Genomic DNA, 18,905 nt, shown 5'->3' on the forward strand with positions numbered 1-18,905 from the left:
GTGATAAGAGGAGGACAGTGTTAGTGATAAGAGGAGGACAGTGTTAGAGATAAGAGGAGGACAGTGTTAGTGATAAGAGGGGGACAGTGTTAGTGATAAGAGGAGAACAGTATTAGTGATAAGAGGAGGACAGTGTTAGTGATAAGAGGAGGACAGTGTTAGTGATAAGAGGAGGACAGTGTTAGTGATAAGAGGAGGACAGTGTTAGTGATAAGAGGAGAACAGTGTTAGTGATAAGAGGAGGACAGTGTTATTGATAAGAAGATGACAGTGTTAGTGATAAGAGGAGGACAGTGTTAGTGATAAGAGGAGGACAGTATTAGTGATAAGAGGAGGACAGTGTTATTGATAAGAAGATGACAGTGTTAGTGATAAGAGGAGGACAGTGTTAGTGATAAGAGGAGGACAGTGTTAGTGATAAGAGGAGGACAGTGTTAGTGATAAGAGGAGGACAGTGTTAGTGATAAGAGGAGGACAGTGTTAGTGATAAGAGGAGGACAGTGTTAGTGATTAGAGGAGGACAGTGTTAGTGATAAGAGGAGGACAGTATTAGTGATAAGAGGAGGACAGTGTTAGTGATAAGAGGAGGACAGTGTTAGAGATAAGAGGAGGACAGTGTTAGTGATAAGAGGAGGACAGTGTTAGTGATAAGAGGAGGACAGTATTAGTGATAAGAGGAGGACAGTGTTATTGATAAGAAGATGACAGTGTTAGTGATAAGAGGAGGACAGTGTTAGTGATAAGAGGAAGACAGTGTTAGTGATAAGAGGAGAACAGTGTTATTGATAAGAAGATGACAGTGTTAGTGATAAGAGGAGGACAGTGTTAGTGATAAGAGGAGAACAGTGTTATTGATAAGAAGATGACAGTGTTAGTGATAAGAGGAGGACAGTGTTAGTGATAAGAGGAGGACAGTGTTAGTGATAAGAGGGGGATAGTGTTAGTGATAAGAGGAGGACAGTGTTAGTGATAAGAGGAGGACAGTGTTAGTGATAAGAGGAGGACAGTGTTAGTGATAAGAGGAGGACAGTGTTAGTGATAAGAGGAGGACAGTGTTAGTGATAAGAGGAGGACAGTGTTAGTGATAAGAGGAGGACGGTGTTAGTGATAAGAGGAGGACAGTGTTAGTGATAAGAGGAGGACAGTGTTAGTGATAAGAGGAGAACAGTGTTAGTGATAAGAGGAGGACAGTGTTAGTGATAAGAGGAGAACAGTGTTAGTGATAAGAGGAGGACAGTGTTTGTGATAAGAGGAGGACAGTGTTAGTGATAAGAGGAGGACAGTGTTAGTGATAAGAGGAGGACAGTGTTAGTGATAAGAGGAGGACAGTGTTAGTGATAAGAGGAGGACAGTGTTAGTGATAAGAGGAGGACAGTGTTAGTGATAAGAGGAGGACAGTACTATAAAACATTCTGAAAAACCTATAAAACCCCCAAAATACATACCTGTAAAACTTAGCCCTGACAGCTTCTAGCTGCTCAGCAGTAAAAGAAGAGTCCTGTCTTTTCAGCATCACCCCATCAGTATCCACCTCACCTACAAGAGGTGACATTACTGACTGGTCTGTGGAGACGGGGGTGATGGTGTCTTCTGTGTCGAATTCGAATATCTTCTCATAAACTCTGTCTTCTAACCCTTCTGAGCTTCCTTCTTCCCTGTAGAGAGATGGGTCAAGTTGTTAACTCTAGGTGTGACCTCACTATACACGATATCGTGTTATCTTGATTTCTTAACAACTTTAGTTCGTTCCATACTCTATTCTAACCCACCTGTCACTGGAGTCAGGGTGAGGAGCAGAGGGCCCACTATCCTGATCTGACTCAGGCAGGGGAGCAGAGGGTTTCACCACATAGACCCCGCCATTAGTCACCACCTCCTCCCCCACCTCACCATCTAATGTCTTTCTAGTGGGTTTAGGTGTTAGGTCGCACGTCGTTTGGAAACTGTCCTCTGAGACCTTGTCTGGGGGGATCCCCTTAACTCCGTCCACTTCTTCCATTATGTTGGTCAGTTCCAAGCTAGTCATAGAAATCCTGAAATTTTGGGACAATGTAATGTCTGAACTAAAAGGCTGTTTAAACAAAGTTAAAATCTGTGCCACCCCAGCCATAAATATTGCTCTTAAAACTGAATATCTCGCAATAAATCTCCTAAATTAACCAGCTAATCAGCTAATAACCTCTTAGTCTCATTAGCCTCCTCAGCGCCGTGGCCCTCGAGCCAGTTATACACACGTCTGTTGAGGGACATGTCGCGCCGCAGCAGAACACACAGCGCAGCGCGCAGTAACTTCAGGATATCACACCTGCTGAATTCTCGAGCTGGGGGAGGAGAGTTATTAATATAAAACCAGGTAACCAGGTAACCAGGTAACCAGGTAACCAGGTAACCAGGTTACCAGGTAACCATGTAACCAGGTAATCAGGTAACTTCAGGATATCAGACCTGCTGAATTCTCGAGCTGGGGGAGGAGAGTTATTATTATAAAATACAATTACTAACTAACAAATAGTTAGTCAATGCGTTCTCTGATTAACACGTAAAGAAGTTCGAATAGTAAGTTTAACAATAATAAGTTTTAAACTTATTGTAACAAATCTATTACATTTATTGAGTATTATGTATGGGATGTAAATGTTTAAAACAGGTGTATAACATAAAGAATTTGTTCCACTTTTAGATTAAAAGGTCTAATAAAGTAATTACTATTAAGGGGACAAGCGAAGACAGGTCTAATAAAGTAATTACTATTAAGGGGACAAGCGAAGACAGGTCTAATAAAGTAATTACTATTAAGGGGACAAGCGAAGAGCACGAAGTCGAGGAAGTTCCTCTGAGTGAGAGTGTTGGAGTCCTGGAGACCCAGACACAGTGCCTTTATTAGAGTCTCTCTGTTGTCCCCTAATATCGCCTGTCCAACCTGAACACAAGCAATAGTTTTATTAGGTTAACTTAATATATAATACAGTAAAACCCCGATTTACCGCAGAGTTTGGGGGAAGGATAAGTCCGCGGTATATTTAAAAGCGTTATAATATCAAGTGGATATTATATATTCAGTGAAATCTCCCGGGCTAGTCGGGGAAGGTATATTATCAGTTAGCAATTGCAGGAGAGGGATCATATAAATATAAATCACTTATATTTATATAATCACGTTTCGAACAGTGCAGACGAAAATTATTAAACAGGAAGATGGTTTCCCGACTGTGGTCTTGAACTAAATTATTAAATTATCAGAACATTTATGATTAGGAATTTTCAATTTTGATTAGAGGTTCATAGTTGATGTAAACCCAAAATCCCGTACGCGTATCTGATGTAATTCGATCGATAATATAATTATCATTGCTCATACTTGTTGAGGTTATATTCAGTATGAGGTTTTATATAGGTGACACGTCCTTAAGGCTGGGGGTTCACCCTGAATTTTTTGTGAAACTTGGTTTCGAGATAGCAGTTGACCAACAAACTAGGACCGGTGACCGAACTTTTGAGGGGGTCCCGGACCCCAACCGCCAAACGGTGCCCGCGGGGCAGCCACGCCCATATTTGGTCCAAATTAGGCCCAATTTAGCCAAATACCCTGAACATGCCCAAAACCCAGATTTTAGGTGCTCTACTTGTAGCTAGTGGTTCCCTGAACTCGTATATGAATTTTCATCAAGATTGGACAAAAAATGACTGAGTTATGAGCCAAAAACCATATGACCATATTTGGGCATACGCACCAAATTTGATCGATTTTGGCCCATAAATTGGTCAAATATCAATATTTTTGAATGAAACCAACTTTATATGGAAGATAAGCCTATACTACAGATTCTCTATGATTATCAGCTCAATATCTATCTAACTGTGGATTCTGTGTTCAATTAATCGCAAAAAATGAACAAAATCGCCCATATCTCAGTTCGCGATATTTGCGAAACTGATTTCGTTCAAAACAATAGAACTCAATAGGGTTTCAATATTTTTACATGAAATTTTCAGAATCAACGTAGAATCGCATTTCGACCTTAAGTTTTAATATGGAATTTTGAGTTAGGCCTTTAAAAAAATTTGGCGGCCAAATTCTGAAAAATGCCCGGCAAATTAGATAGATATTGAGCTGATAATCATAGAGAATCTGTAGTATAGGCTTATCTTCCATATAAAGTTGGTTTCATTCAAAAATATTGATATTTGACCAATTTATGGGCCAAAATCGATCAAATTTGGTGCGTATGCCCAAATATGGTCATATGGTTTTTGGCTCATAACTCAGTCATTTTTTGTCCAATCTTGATGAAAATTCATATACGAGTTCAGGGGAACACTAGCTACAAGTAGAGCACCTAAAATCTGGGTTTTGGGCATGTTCGGGGTATTTGGCTAAATTGGGCCTAATTTGGATCAAATATGGGCGTGGCTGCCCCGCAGGCACCGTTTGGCGGTTGGGGTCCGGGACCCCCTCAAAATTTTGGTCACCGGTCCTAGTTTGTTGGTCAACTGCTATCTCGAAACTAAGTTTCACAAAAAAAACAGGGTGAACCCCCCCCCTTAACCTTCTGTTATGAGAGAAGTCCTTGTTTGTATCTATACTTTTCGTTTCGTATTTTTTGCGTGACCTCTAGAATCTTGGTCGCCATTTTCGTTGACTAACTGGTATCCTTAAAAGCGATACTACCACTTGAAGTCGATATATATAACGGTCACTAGCCGGCAAGTGACCACTTACTGGCTACTATTGAATAGCCGGCTAGTGACCACTTTTTAGTTGTGACTTGGTTATGACCTGGTTATGACACCTGACTGTCCTGTCAGGTGTCATAACCATGTCCTGGTTGTGTCCTGGTTATGACACCTGACTGTCCTGTCAGGTGTCATAACCATGTCCTGGTTGTGTCCTGGTTATGACTTATGACGCCTGTCCTTTTTCTACAACCTTGCCAACATTTCAACTTCATTTGCGAGCTGAAATTGGTCAGAAAGAAGGGTCGGTTTTTGGTCAATTTTCAGTGCTTTTTTTTATGTCCCTGTCACCGGGGAGATTTCGTCAAGTTTAAAATATAATAATATAGATATGAATGTTCATTTTTATTTCAAATGTTAGAAATGTGAAAATGCATGCCAGTCGGAATTCGGATCATGATTCACTTTGTATTACATCGTAATACCATCCCTTAACATTCCTTGGCACGTTATGCAGCCTAGTAATGCAGCCTAGTAATGCAGCCTAGTAATGCAGCCTAGTAATGCAGCCTAGTAATGCAGCCTAGTAATGCAGCCTAGTAATGCAGCCTAGTAATGCAGCCTAGTAATATTATAGCCTATTACTAGCATGGTAAGATGGTGGTAATAAGTAATTACCCTTCCCTCCTTCCCTGATAACTTTAGAGCCCAGTAATTGAGTTATAACAGCAAGATACTGATAGTGATAATATAAACTGGTATAAATAAAGATCAAAGAGTTGATTGATTGGGGACTGGTTCGTAGTAGCAGCTAATGTTTACACAAATTATAAATATATATGGGTCTTTTGAAAAATTCCAAAATAACACTTAGTCGACGTTACGTCCCCCCCCCCCCCCCCCCCCCCCCCCCCCCCGTAAATGAGAGAAAATAATGTTCTAAAAATATTTTCAGGACTACCTCGCAATGGCTTTCGGACATGCATGCTTAGTATTTCATGGCGTAAAGTTGAAGAATATAGCATTAAACTATATTCTTTAACTCTTTGATCGAATTTACTCGTACAATATTGCTCTCCCCGTTTTTCAGTTTTTCTTTTACTTTTCTCCATAGATTGGTCTCGTACAAATTTTTTCCCGTACAGTCAAAATTGCAAACAAAATTGCTATTTCCGTACAGTCTTCCTAGTTCGTGGTACGCCATTTTATCTTTCTGATTTCCGTGAGACTAATTTTTGCATTACCTTCCACCCTGTGGAATTTCTTCTCAATATTATTTAATCATAATTCTCATTTAAGGAGGGTGATAATGATCGAGCAGCTGATCGTTATTGAAATATTTGCAAAACCAGATGTAGCTTATATTTAGTATAAATACTAAGGTATTACGAACCTGTAAATTACAAAGGTAAATTTACCTTCTTTAGATCTCTTTTACTAGTAATAGTAGTAGTACACTGTTATTACTTTACATATTTATATATATACATGTATATTCAATCTGACACAATATTACCAATACCACTTGACAGCTACAGGTACACGTCAATACATATTACGTTTTTTAAACCTTATTATGGATGGTGTCTTAATTGTATTTGTATCTTACTATATATATGGAGCGAGACGATTAAGGTTAAACGGATTCCTGCTAGACTTTTAATTCTCAATCAATTTTCATCCAAATTAAAGTCAGAATTCGGATATGCAAGCAGCAAGTTTATCATGGTTAATTTTACTTACTTAGATCAGAATTCAGAATGGTTGAGCATAAAACCAGACCGATGATTTTTGGCCTTTTTGAAATCTATTTATTTATCATATATAGCAGACAGTATCCATAGACTACACATTCGAAATGGGACATGCAGCGTGTGCCAGTAGTCAATATCAAACACTAATAAACCTGTCATATAATATTTCCGAGGAAGGTAACTTTCTACCAGTTCAGTTCAGAATTAAGTTCAAAATATCACTTCTGGTCTTCAAGCGTCTTAATAACACAGCCCCTCAGTACTTACAAGGCCAAGGACAATCTAAGAGAAGTACGAAGACGAAGTTCTAGACTAGATGATGACTTTTATTTGTTGAAAGTTCCTCCTGCTCCTCATTTCAGACGAGCAGATGCTGCATTTATGTTTTGTGGACAAAACATTTGGAATGAACTACCCTACTCAGTGAGATCATTATCATCGGTAGAATTTTAAAAATGTCCTAAGGACATTTTATTTCCACCTAGCTTTTGATAATATTCCTAATATTTGTCCATAAATTCTGAACTAATAAAGAAGTGCATAATCTTGATATTTCGGAGAAACAGAGCCTAATAATAATCATGATTATGAGTGTAGCCGTTATCCCATGCTACACAATGATTGATCATCGGCTACTTTTCGAAATTGAAACATTTAGTTTTTAATTTATCTCATGCTGTTCTTCCTTTGCCTTTATAAAAGTCGTCTCAGGTACTCAGTTCTGTACGTGACATCGACTAACCTATACTACCCACTTTGCGGTACTAACTGTTTTTTCGGATAATAATTAAGACACCCACCACCTTTTGCGGTACTAACTGTTGAGAAATCACGGTACTAACTGTGTCGTGGTATATAAAATAAGATACCCACCCAAAATTGCTGTAAACAGCTCATTAAACATGACTTTTTAGTTTTAAAAGGATCAGATATTGAATGTAAACAATAAAACAGTTGAGATATCTATGCTTAATTAAAAACAGATTGTACAACGTACAATAATCTTCTGTCTACTCCCGTCTACTCTTTAGCTGTACGAACTTGTTAGTGCCATGTACTTACTGTTTTTCTGGGAAAAGAGCAGCAGACCTACCACTTAGTACCAAAATACAAACTGTGTCTTGGAAGAAAATATGACCCCCGGCCCACCCCCCCCACGGCCCCACAGAGTGCTTGATTATTGATTTACGCCATCAAGCTTTTCCATATCAATAATCATTAATCAAGTACGACGACTTCTATTCGTTCGTTTTCATCAGACAGTATGGACTATGGAGTGACCATGAAATTACATTTCGTTTTGGAATTTTTAAACTACTTTTCTTTACGCTTCATAGTTCATACTACTGTGATCATAGTATGAGCCGAAAATCGAAATACTGTCTCTACCGTCTCTCTGTCGGGTCGCATAAACAATAAACATAGGGTTGCATAGAAATGTACACGATTTTCAAAACCAATATGGAATTAACTGAGCGGCGCTCGGCCTGTATGTTGTCACCCCGCCTTATCTGAGACTACATGCTTATATAAACAGTAAAGAGAATTTAATAAAATATGCCATCACGAATTGAGAAATTTAGCGGCCATCCACAGAAGAAAAGCGGCCGCAATTCTTCTACTTCTCTAATTATAAAGTAGTGACATAAAGTAAAACGTGCACTTTTTCGAACTTAAACGCACTAAAAAATTGGACGCACTTCACGCACTTTTTCCGACAAATTAACGCACAATTCTTGATTAGTTTATCAGCTTACCCTCTTCAGTGTAATGGAGAATGAAAATGTGTCAGGATCCAAAGTTTTCAACAGGATAAAACTGGAGGAAGACAGTAAATCAGCAGAGCTGATAAAGATAGAGATCAAAACAGAAGAAGATGAACTTTCTATTTTATTGGAGACTTTTGATTGTCCTACATTTGAGTTGCAGCTTCCTTCCATGGAATCGTTCATCAAGCAATTTAAACGTGATCACTGTACTTCAAATGTGAAAGAGATTCTAACCATTCCTGAGAGTGAGTCAGAGGCTTATTTTAATGTGGATACTGAATGTGGCAAATCATCTTCAAGAGAAGAAGTTGCTGATGAGTCATTGAAATACCCTCAATATTCGTATAATACAACACTTTGCTTAGTTCCTCATCAGCGGATTCACAACGATGAAAAACCATACAAGTGCTCTAAATGTTCGTATAGAGGAAGGCGAAAATCGAACTTATATGCCCATTTCAGGATTCATTCTGGAGAAAGACCATACAAATGTTCTCAATGTCCATTCTCTACTGGCAAAAAATCAAACTTAGTTTCCCATCGGCGAACTCATTCCGGAGAAAAACCGTACAAGTGCTCTGAATGTCCATACACCTCAGGACAAAATTATAGCCTAATTCTTCATCAGCGGATTCATTCTGACGAAAAACCTTATAAATGCTCTCAATGTCCGTACAGAGCAAGACAAAAATCAAACTTAAACTCTCATCAGCAAACTCATACTGATGAAAAACCGTACAAATGTTCAAAATGTTCGTACAGTGCAAAGAGAAAATCTTCCATAATTTACTATCAGCGGACTCATTCTCAAGCGGACTCATTCTAAAGTTCTTAAATTATAACGAGCCAAAAATTGCACTTAATTTACCACAATATTCAAAAAGAGATGGGTCTGGTTGAAGTAGCAACAGAAGGCTCATGTTGGAGAACATTTACTCATGCAATTACCATCAAAGAATTTATAAATGAGGGACCACATGCAAAACTGGTATATCTGTTTTTGATAGTTTTGAGATAAATGCATTTTTGCTGATTTAAAGATTCTATATCATGTGTAAAAAACACTTCTAAAAAATGGTATATCTGTCTATATACCATTTTTAAAACTAGAATTGTACCAAAACTGGTATATCTCACGATATACCATTTTTTCTATACTATAAACAATAAAATAATTTAACTGAGAATGGTATATCTGAAGATATACCATTTGGGCTGGCTAAAGTCTATAAAATGTGTATAGATATACCGGTTTTATTGAAGATAAGTTTCTTGAAGGTGGTCTATCTGCAGATATACCATTTTGTTTTCATGATTGTTAAGAGCTAAAATGGTATATTGTAACATATACCAGTTTTGGAAAAATTAAATTTCACTTTTTTTCAAAAATTTCTTCAAAATTGTTCAAAAAAAAATTCCAAAGATGCACCTTTTCACCCTGAAGACTATGAGCTACCTGCGCAAAATTGGTATATGTTCAGATATACCAGTTTTGCATGTGGTCCCTCAAATAGATTCTGACTCTGTTATCGTGGAAAAAGCTGTGAACAGGTGTGCGCTAATCGATCACTTGCCTTAGAAAGCGCATGTGGGTAATTATTGATGTTAGCATTTTGTGGTCATGTGACTGTAGTTTATAGTATCTTACATGTGTATGGTTTTTAATCATTAGATTATATATTATAATAACGATAATATAATTGTCATTGAATGCTCTTCATCAATAGGTGTCGTTGTCTGTTTGACTTAGGTAAAAACCTATGTATATGCTTCAAAAACATTTTATTAGCTACAGTAATGAGTAATGTCTTGCGTATCATTTTCTCAATGTATCCTCGATCTTAGCAACAACTCAATACAATGCTATCTTGTCGTGCAGAATCATAATTTTTCACCAGTATTTTGTAACTTACTTATTCAGTCTTATAACTATCTTAGTTATAAATAATCTCATAGTTAAACTTTCAGGACCAGGTCTACAATGAATGAAGAATGTGTATATGAGCCGGTGGCAGTTATTAAAGACGAAATAAAGCAGGAAGAAAACGTCATATCATCAGAATTCATAAAAATAGAAGTCAAAACAGAAGAAGATGGACTCCTTGTTACATCGGACAGTTTTGATATTCCTACATATTATGAGCTGAACTTTCCTTCCGAGAAATCGTTCATCGAGCAATTTCAACATGATCAATCTACTTCAACTGTACAGGAAATTCTTCCTTCTTCACAAATTCAAAACATCCCTGATTCGGAACCCTATAAAAATGTGGAAAGTGAATGCGAGGAATCCTCAAGAAGAGAAGTCACCGGTGAGCTTCCGAAATATCCTGAGTGTCCTTTTGGTCAAGAAAACAACAATTCACCGGTTCCAGGATCAAACATTCTGTACGATCAACCTTACAGTTCCACTGTAAAACTGTACAAATGCTGCTTTTGTTCCTTCAGTACAGGCCAAAAATCCCAATTAGATCCCCATCAGTGGACACATCTGGGAGCGAAACGCCCGGATTTAAAGACTGTTCATCCCATAAGAAAAAGTTACCAATGCTCTCAATGTACTTACAGTGCGCCCCGAAAATCACAGTTAACTTCCCATCAGTGGACTCATATTGATGAAAAACCGCACAAATGCAATCGATGTTATTACAGCACGAGTCAAAAATCGCAGTTAACTTCCCATCGGTTGGCTCATGTTGATGAAAAACCGTACAAATGCTCTGAATGTTCTTACAGTGCTCGCCGAAAATCACAGTTAATTTCCCATCAGTGGAATCATACTGATGAAAGACCTTTCAAATGCCCTGAATGTTCTTACAGTACAAGCACAAAAAAACGTTTAACCACCCATCAGTGGACTCATTCTGACGAAAAACCATACAAATGTTCCGAATGTTTTTACAGTGCAAGCCAAAAATCTAGCTTAGTCGCCCATAAGTTGTCTCATTCCAGCAACAAAAACCCGTACAAATGCTCTGAGTGTTCTTTCTCTTCGTGCCGAAAATCAACCTTAGTTCGTCATCAGCAGATTCATTCCGACAAAAACGACAAATATTGTGAACTTTCTTACGATGCAAGCCAAAGATAACTCTTAATTTTCCATCATTAGACTCATTCCGGTTAAAAATCATTCAAGTGTTCAAAATTTTCATCCAGTAAAAAACAGAGATAATTTTTATTCAAGCAGCAAGAGAAGGCTAGTGTCGGTGAACACCAGACACCTTGATGATATGGAGACCATTAAAACATTCAACTGGTTCTTCATTTGGCGATTCCCGCTGTGTTTGACACTCAAACTGTGATGAACAAAATTTTTTTTCTGCTTTCGAGGGACATTTTTAGATATTATGTACATTAACATTATTCACTATTCAAGGAGTTTCCATTGATTTTACTTATTACACTTTTTGATTATAATATCACACCTTTATTATAGTATTATTAACAAAATTGTTTAATGTAAACTATTATACTATCATTTCTAATAGGGGATTGGTTCACCCAAACAGAAAATAAGCAAGAGGCGCAAATGTTTACCCCGGCCCCTTCCTTCTAAGGGTACCACTATAATCTCCAAGTAAAAGAAAATACGCCCCCTCCCCTGGCTCAAGTATGCAAATTCGTATTATACGAAGATACGAGTTTAGGAGACCACTTGCTACAATTAGAGCTGGGTTTTGTTGACGTGATTTGGCATAATTCGGCCAAAAAGGGACCAGATATGGGCAAGAACATACGTCCTTACGTCCCCCACCAGGCTCAACCCCCCCACCCCCCCTGCTCAAGCAAATTAGTAAAGCAACTGACCCTCTTCCGTTTGGTAATCTGACTGAGAACGTAGAAACTACCCTGGTACCGGACATTAGGATCAGAGATAAGAGCTCTCCACAAGCATCCGTAGAATAGTGTTCTGTCGGTCACCTGTTTTACCTTACCCAGCAGTGTTGTGACGCTGAAACAACAACTTACTAATCAGGTAATCAATTCTTAATATTTGGTTCTACAAGGCACAGGTACAATTAGCGATGTTGTCAACAATCATAATAATATTATAATAATTTATAATATACTCATATCAATCATAGCAAAACTGCCAGATAAAAAGTAGTAATTTAAGTAACGTACGCCTCAAAGTGTTCACTGCCCTCTTCAAGTCCAGATAACAGAGAGAGTATAAAACCGTGCAGACAAGGCTCCAGATTAGTACCCAGCGGAATGTAGAATGTATCAAATATGTCTGCGGACATTTTTATAATATGTTGTCATGGCAGCATGGCATCAATATGTTGTCATGGCAATCAAAATATAGCTAACCTATCAATGAGTCAAGTAGCTAGCTAGAAAGAAAATGCTTTTGTCAAAGTATAAAGAAATGAAGAGCAATGTCTCGACGGTCCGTGTTAGTAGTTAATTTACCGCTGTAAAAGCAATAACGCATGTACATCGTACATCGTAATACTCAAACTTATTGCAAGCTCAAAGTAAGATTTTGAAAATACTCTAAAATAAACAACTAGAACTTTTACAACTTTTAGGGCAAAGTACTCAAAGGACACGTCATGTAAAAGAAGACAATCACAGTAATTAATACCACAACATACCGAACAGCTTTGGTCTGACACTCATAGCCGAGTGTCCGAGCAGGGGGAATAGTCCCATACTGTAAATAGAGAGATCACGTGACAGACGCTCCATTCCTATCCTCTTGAAGATGATCACGTACACCTCCAGTGTCTTCAGGTGGACACCTGGGAGATATTATGTGTTACTGGGACTTTGTAGTGGTTTAATGTACATGTATTAAGGGGACCTGGAAAAATCGTCAAAAAATGAGGTCCAAGATTTTCAAAATCGAATTTAAAATCTTCTGAGGCCTATCTCAAAATTCGGCTCCATACTTCTCTTCTAAATGATCCCTAAAACATATCCTGAAAGTTTCAGGGTGATTGCTAAAAAAATGTAGGAGAAGATAGATTTCTAGACTCGATTTTCAGGACGCGCGATTGAAAATCGCTCACGCAATACAATTACACATGAGCGCTGACCTTTGACCAGCGATAATTTCGGCTAGGAACAATATTTTTCCATTGGACCAAAAGCAGCTGATAGATATCACCCCCCTCTATTAGAAACAACTATAAAATCAATTTCGAGAGAATTTTGATGAAGACCCCCCCCCGGCCCCCTTAATAACGAATTTATTTGTTTATGATTATGTATATACTTTGGGAGTCCTGGCGTGTAGCTAGCAGGAGTTGCACTCTGTGGGCACGGCAAGAAGGCTTCCCACTTACTGTGGGTGGCCAGAAACTGTTGACTGTAACCGAGAGAGAAATAAGATGGTCGAGTAGGAGCTTAAAATTTGTTTTGGTGGTTAATGGATCTAAGGACAGGGGGATCATACACTTAGTACCGTACGTGACGTTGGGGTGGTCGACGTCAGGTACATAGCTTAGTACCTGATCCCCCCGCTAAGGAGCAATGGATAAGCACACCTCGCTAATTATTCAATCAAATTTTGAAAATATGAACCTCCCAGTGTACGTGATCACAATTTATCTTAACCCACTAAACCTATCATGTGACTCTACTGAGATTTGCAGTTCAAATTGTTGGCACGTTTCAATAAGATAAGTATCACTGTCTTACATTAGATCATACAATATTAGGTTACATTCCTTAATTTGTTGTTATCAAACTTTTATCTTCTTTTAAACTGGTTGAAAATGAGAAAATATTTCCAGATCTTTCCAGTGTACCCTGGTTATTTAGAGAATCTTAATTAAAATAGACAACTGCAAAACCAGCTGATTATTAACATTAATCTTACAAACAATTCACATCCGACACTTCTTAGAAGTGTCTAAACGTTACTTTGATAATAATTCCAGTACTTTCCTCAGACTTGGTAATCAAATCAGAGGGAGGTTTCTACTTTTGACTTGTATGCGCTGTTACAGTTACAGTTACTGTTATAATATCACAAGTTGGCACTTACTGTACAATACCCTTTAAATACCTCTTTAAATGATAAAGGCAGAGGTACTGGTAGCCACCTTTACAGCTTTTGCACAAAATCAAGCTATCTAATGCATTGTCATGAAATAATAATTAAAATCAGTATCGAAGAAGAATAACAGCAACACTAGAAACTAACTTCTTACCCTTCTTAGTAACACTTACCTAGTCGTTGTCGCTAAAGTACCAATTAATTACGCAATTAAATATTAAGTTCCCACAAACCCGAGGGAAGAGCGTGGTGGAGACATTGTGAGAGACGTTTAGCTACGAGAAGCTTCTTTGGGATGAGGTTGTACTTTGCATTGTTCTGCAGAATCTAGGGGGAGTGGTTTTAGTGGATAGAAAACATTATATAATTTTATTAATATAAAGTGTGGTGCGTGTAATCTAGATATTCCGTACTAATTACATTGGATCTACATTCAACCAAGAAAGAATCCATTTTTGGAAATCAAGTTTAAATCGAAAAGATCCTTCCCCACATCCAGAAACACGCCATCTTGCCAGGCATTCTGGGAGGACATTTTTTTTGGGAGGAAAAACCGGGAGGAAAAAGAGGAAATTTTTGAGAAGTTACTCCTAAATTTCGAAATATTTTTTTGGAATAAAGACAAATTAATCGAGGAAATTTTTGAAGAAAATCTTTCGATTGTATAAAAATCAAAGAGGAACATCCTGTCAGTTTTGGAACACAGTGAAATATTCTGATTGGAGAATGCAGATTGCTGTTGTGAAGTTACCAAATTTACGTGAGTACTTGATTCTTTTCAATCCCAGTTTATTGCTGTCCTACAAATTTCTTTAATGCCAAATGTCGTCTAAAACACCCTATTTCGCAAAAATTTTCCGGGGGGCTGCGCCCCCCTGGACCCCGCTGGATCCCTGCTCGTGAATTGGTCCAGTGTTAAAAATTTGCGAGCGAAACGAGCGGGCCACAGAAAAAAAGGCAAACTTGCGAGCGAAGCGTGCGGGCCACGGAATTTAGAAAAAATCACATCTGGGAGGAAATATAAAACTTTCTGGATGTGGGGATCTTTCGGAAGAAACAGAACTAACATTTTAAAAACAATTTGATTTCTTGTAGGATATTGCTTATGAACGAAGATCAAGAGATCAATGCTTGTAAAAATGTAAAGATTAAAAAGAAAATAAGTTTATCAACTGTAAAGTGTAAAAGATAGCAAAAGTCTAGCTGAACAGTCGAAGAAGGCTTAATAGGGTGGATCCAGATTAAATTTATCAAAAATATTAACATTTTCAACAAATCAAACCAGGAGTCCCCCTCAATAATCACACGAAACAATACGGTAATACAAGACGTAAACACGGTATATTTACAAGCTTGTATTTTTTGAGACTGGCCAATCCATCATGGATAACCTAAAATGTATTTGTTGGGAACATGGGGCAGGGATAATTCCCTCTTCAAAGTGAAGAAAGTGCTAATAATAACAGAAAATATGATGAATAATAAGTATTGTATGTTTAACACCGTGCAACCTAATATTATGTAGATCCATGAAAATAAATCATGATAAAATTACCATAAAAATCATGAACGATTCCCACAACGCCACAAAACTAAAAGTTAAAAAACAAAAACACCTACCCGCTTAAGTTTGTTGAGATAAGAACAGAGATCGGCCCATTCTCTTGGACTTTCAAACTGTTTGAGGACTTTCTCAACTTGGACTGCGTATGATTTATATTTAGCGTCTAGCTCGACATCTTCATCCATTAATACATGTTACAATTGCACCGCCCTCCCTTTTAGGGTAACAGTGTTACTGTGGTTACAGGCTAGATTGTTACTATGGTTACAGTGTTACAATGGTTACAGTGTAACGACAGTTACATGCGCGAGTGTGACTTTAGCTAAATGAAAATGTATGTTAATAGATACTTGCACAGTTAAACACAATATATTAACGTGCTTCATTGCCAGTAGTAGCAGTAAGTAATACAGCCACATAACAAACTGTTCAGTTCAACGAAATCTATTTCAAAACTTTTTCATCAAAATATCCTCCCGTGAATTTAGTAGCCATTGGCAACAGTAACAAGAAATGCGGCCGCTTTTTTTTGTGCATGGCCGCTCAATTTCCCGATCCGTGATGGCGTATTTTATCATTTTCTATACAACCTGGGGACCCCAGTTTTTACTGTTTATAAGTATGCAGATATGGCGAAGTGACAGGCCGAGCGCCACCAAGTTAATATAATTCCATATTGAATTTGAAAATCGTGTATATTTTTAAAAACCATATGCTTATTGTTTATGCAACCTGACACCCGACACGGATGTGTGCAAAATAGTATAAGTAACTCAAAATAATAATAGTATGCTATCAATTAGTGCCTAGTGGGATATGTACATGGTGAAATTAACAATGTACTTGGTCAGTTCAGCGCCGCGCGCCAACAATTAGCTAATTTGGATTATTCCGCAAAATAACTTTGCGCAGGTAGTCACGTGGGCGATTACAGTGTGTGTAGGCAGGTACGGTCGCTCGCACGCTCGCAGGTACGGTCGCAAAGCTACCATATACAAAAAAAAACCTCGTTCGCTAACCCTTGTCCTTGACTCTTTTGTGCCTTCGGCACTTTGAGTCATGGATCGGGAAAAAATAATAACATAAATATAATGTAACTACAATATAATATATTCAATCAAAAATTAGCCAAAAACAACAAATCACTATCAAACAAGCAACAACACCCAGCAACATCTCCTACCCTCCCACAATCTCTGAACACAATAGTAGAATATCAATCCTCTTGATACTTAAAGTAGCATTCCTGAGTGAACCGCCGCACGAGTAAATGACAAAAGTATTGAATAACACAGTGGAGGTGCGTGTAGTCGTGTATCATTAATCATTATATCTCTATTATATATATTTATATATATTGCTGCTCCACACTCAACTTCATGGTTACTACAACTAGTCTCATTGCGATATAGAGGCTATAAAGTATAAACCTTTGTAATTAGTGATATAACCCCATTAGCATTAAAGATTAAAACTTGTGAAATGTAAAACTTTTCTTACAAATGGAGGAAATGAAAATGCTAAAACCAATATGAACAGCACTATAAAACTACATTAAAAACAGATATTTCATCATCAATAAATCATTAATTAAATACTACAACTTTCTTCATCTAAACAAAGATTTACGAAGCATCTAAAAACGACTATAAAAGACTAACAATAAAAATAGCCAGGAGATCCTCTTACAGTCTACGTTACAGGCCCCCTAATTCCAGCATAACAGCTGTACAATCGTAGTTCTATGTGTTGTTGACAATACACTGTGTTGTATAGATCGCGGGGGCATGTATATTCTATACGTTCTCGTAATGCCACACTTGATGTTCATTTCAGGAGATAATATAATAATAATCGTTATTACAAGACATAGAATACACATGACAGTGGTATTTATAATTATTATCAATACTTATTATATTATTATACATTATAATATTATGCTGGTATTTTAAAGTTCTAATTATGTGCATGTATGCAAGGCAAGTTGTACAAAAACCAATTAAAATCTTAAAGAGTTGAAGTGATTCAAAGAGTGAAATATCCATTAAAAATAGGGCCTAAAAGTGAAACTAACATATTCAGCCCTTTGTTTAGAAAATAAGGCCCCTAATTAGGAAAATAAGGCCCCTAATTAGGAGCTGAAAATAAGACCCCTAATTAGGAGCTAAAATAAGGCCCCTAATTAGGAAAATAAGGCCCCTAATTAGGGGCTAAAAATAAGGCACCTAATTAGGAGCTGAAAATAAGGCCCCTAATTATTCATGCCGCCAGCGTTCAATAGCGGCTGCAAATTCCTATAGGCCACGTACGTTCTGTAAGTATTTGTAACATAAAGTGCGATGATTACAATGACAATGATGTCATCAATGACTCCCGCCACACCAAACACTGACTCTGGCAACAGGTCCAGTGGCGCTATAACATAGATAAGAGCTAACGCAAAGTAAGCGTAAATACGGAATCTCATCAAGAAATCTAACCCACTGTCTGACCACATTCTGCGAATAAGCGTGGGGATATCGTAGATATAGTCCATCCAGGGGCGCGGCGCGCCACTGAACCTCCTGTTGTAGGACCCTATCTTGTCAAGTAGCTGGGGTCTCTCCTGGTTAACGGTGGTTAACTCCGTCTCGTTAAAGTGAAGGAAGATGAGAGTTATAGTCTGTCTGCACATGGGACAAGGCATGGGACTCAGCAGCCACTCGCTGTGGTCCCAACAAGCCAACATACACGCCCCGCAGAACACGTGGCCACAGTTAGTTTGCACGGGGTAGGAGGTGGTGTCCAGGCAGATGGGGCAGGAGTCGGAGTGGGGGCCTTCTGTGGGGTGGAGTTGGGGGTGCTGGGTGGTGGAGGGGTCACCATGGTGATCTACTTTGGAGGAGGTGATGTAGTAGACTATGGTTAGGGTGAAGAGGATTAGGGCTGTCACCATGGTGACGAATACCACCTCGTCACCCACCCCCTCCACATAGGTAGCTTGGTCTGTGGTATCCATTACGCGTACATTTTAACACTACCTGTAAGGGAAGTCAGTCCTGTCAGCATTACATTAATTAAGATTATTTTCAAAATTATTGATAATTTTCCAATTTGTGGGCTGAATGAATTGGTTCATAAGTAATGAGTAT

General features: G+C 38.1%; 2 protein-coding genes across 5 annotated transcripts in view; both read right to left on the bottom strand.

The window, feature by feature from the left end:
- The window catches only part of LOC134813502 (protein dopey-1-like), a 38,424-nt gene extending 22,325 nt beyond the window's left edge, over positions 1-16,099 (bottom strand). For 2 of the 4 annotated variants that reach the window (XM_063821307.1, XM_063821306.1), the window contains exons 1-10: positions 15,828-16,017; positions 15,557-15,598; positions 14,441-14,534; positions 12,799-12,945; positions 12,323-12,434; positions 12,005-12,149; positions 2,791-2,920; positions 2,180-2,321; positions 1,770-2,033; positions 1,446-1,655 (exon numbers count right to left, since the gene is read on the bottom strand). In XM_063821307.1, the coding sequence (XP_063677377.1) occupies positions 1,446-1,655; positions 1,770-2,033; positions 2,180-2,321; positions 2,791-2,920; positions 12,005-12,149; positions 12,323-12,434; positions 12,799-12,945; positions 14,441-14,534; positions 15,557-15,598; positions 15,828-15,956 (1,415 nt within the window). In that variant the 5' untranslated portion in view covers positions 15,957-16,017. Of the gene's footprint in view, positions 1-1,445; positions 1,656-1,769; positions 2,034-2,179; positions 2,322-2,790; positions 2,921-12,004; positions 12,150-12,322; positions 12,435-12,798; positions 12,946-14,440; positions 14,535-15,556; positions 15,599-15,827 lie in introns of all 4 variants that reach the window. The other 2 variants (XM_063821309.1, XM_063821308.1) reach the window with 1 other exon arrangement.
- A 759-nt stretch (positions 16,100-16,858) lies between these two features.
- On the bottom strand, positions 16,859-18,790 carry LOC134812812 (E3 ubiquitin-protein ligase RNF170-like). Its single transcript, XM_063820382.1, has one exon. The coding sequence runs from the start codon at positions 18,770-18,772 to the stop codon at positions 18,026-18,028; it is 747 nt and encodes a 248-aa protein (XP_063676452.1). The 5' UTR covers positions 18,773-18,790; the 3' UTR covers positions 16,859-18,025.
- Positions 18,791-18,905: the final 115 nt, after the last annotated feature.

The sequence above is a fragment of the Bolinopsis microptera genome, chromosome 3 (assembly GCF_026151205.1).
Source record: "Bolinopsis microptera isolate Bmic1 chromosome 3, MBARI_Bmic_1.0, whole genome shotgun sequence".
In the NCBI taxonomy this organism is placed as follows: domain Eukaryota; kingdom Metazoa; phylum Ctenophora; class Tentaculata; order Lobata; family Bolinopsidae; genus Bolinopsis; species Bolinopsis microptera.

Excerpts from the sequence above, each read along its gene's own strand:
- LOC134812812 (XM_063820382.1), bottom strand. The coding sequence starts at position 18,772 with ATGGATACCACAGACCAAGCTACCTATGTGGAGGGGGTGGGTGACGAG.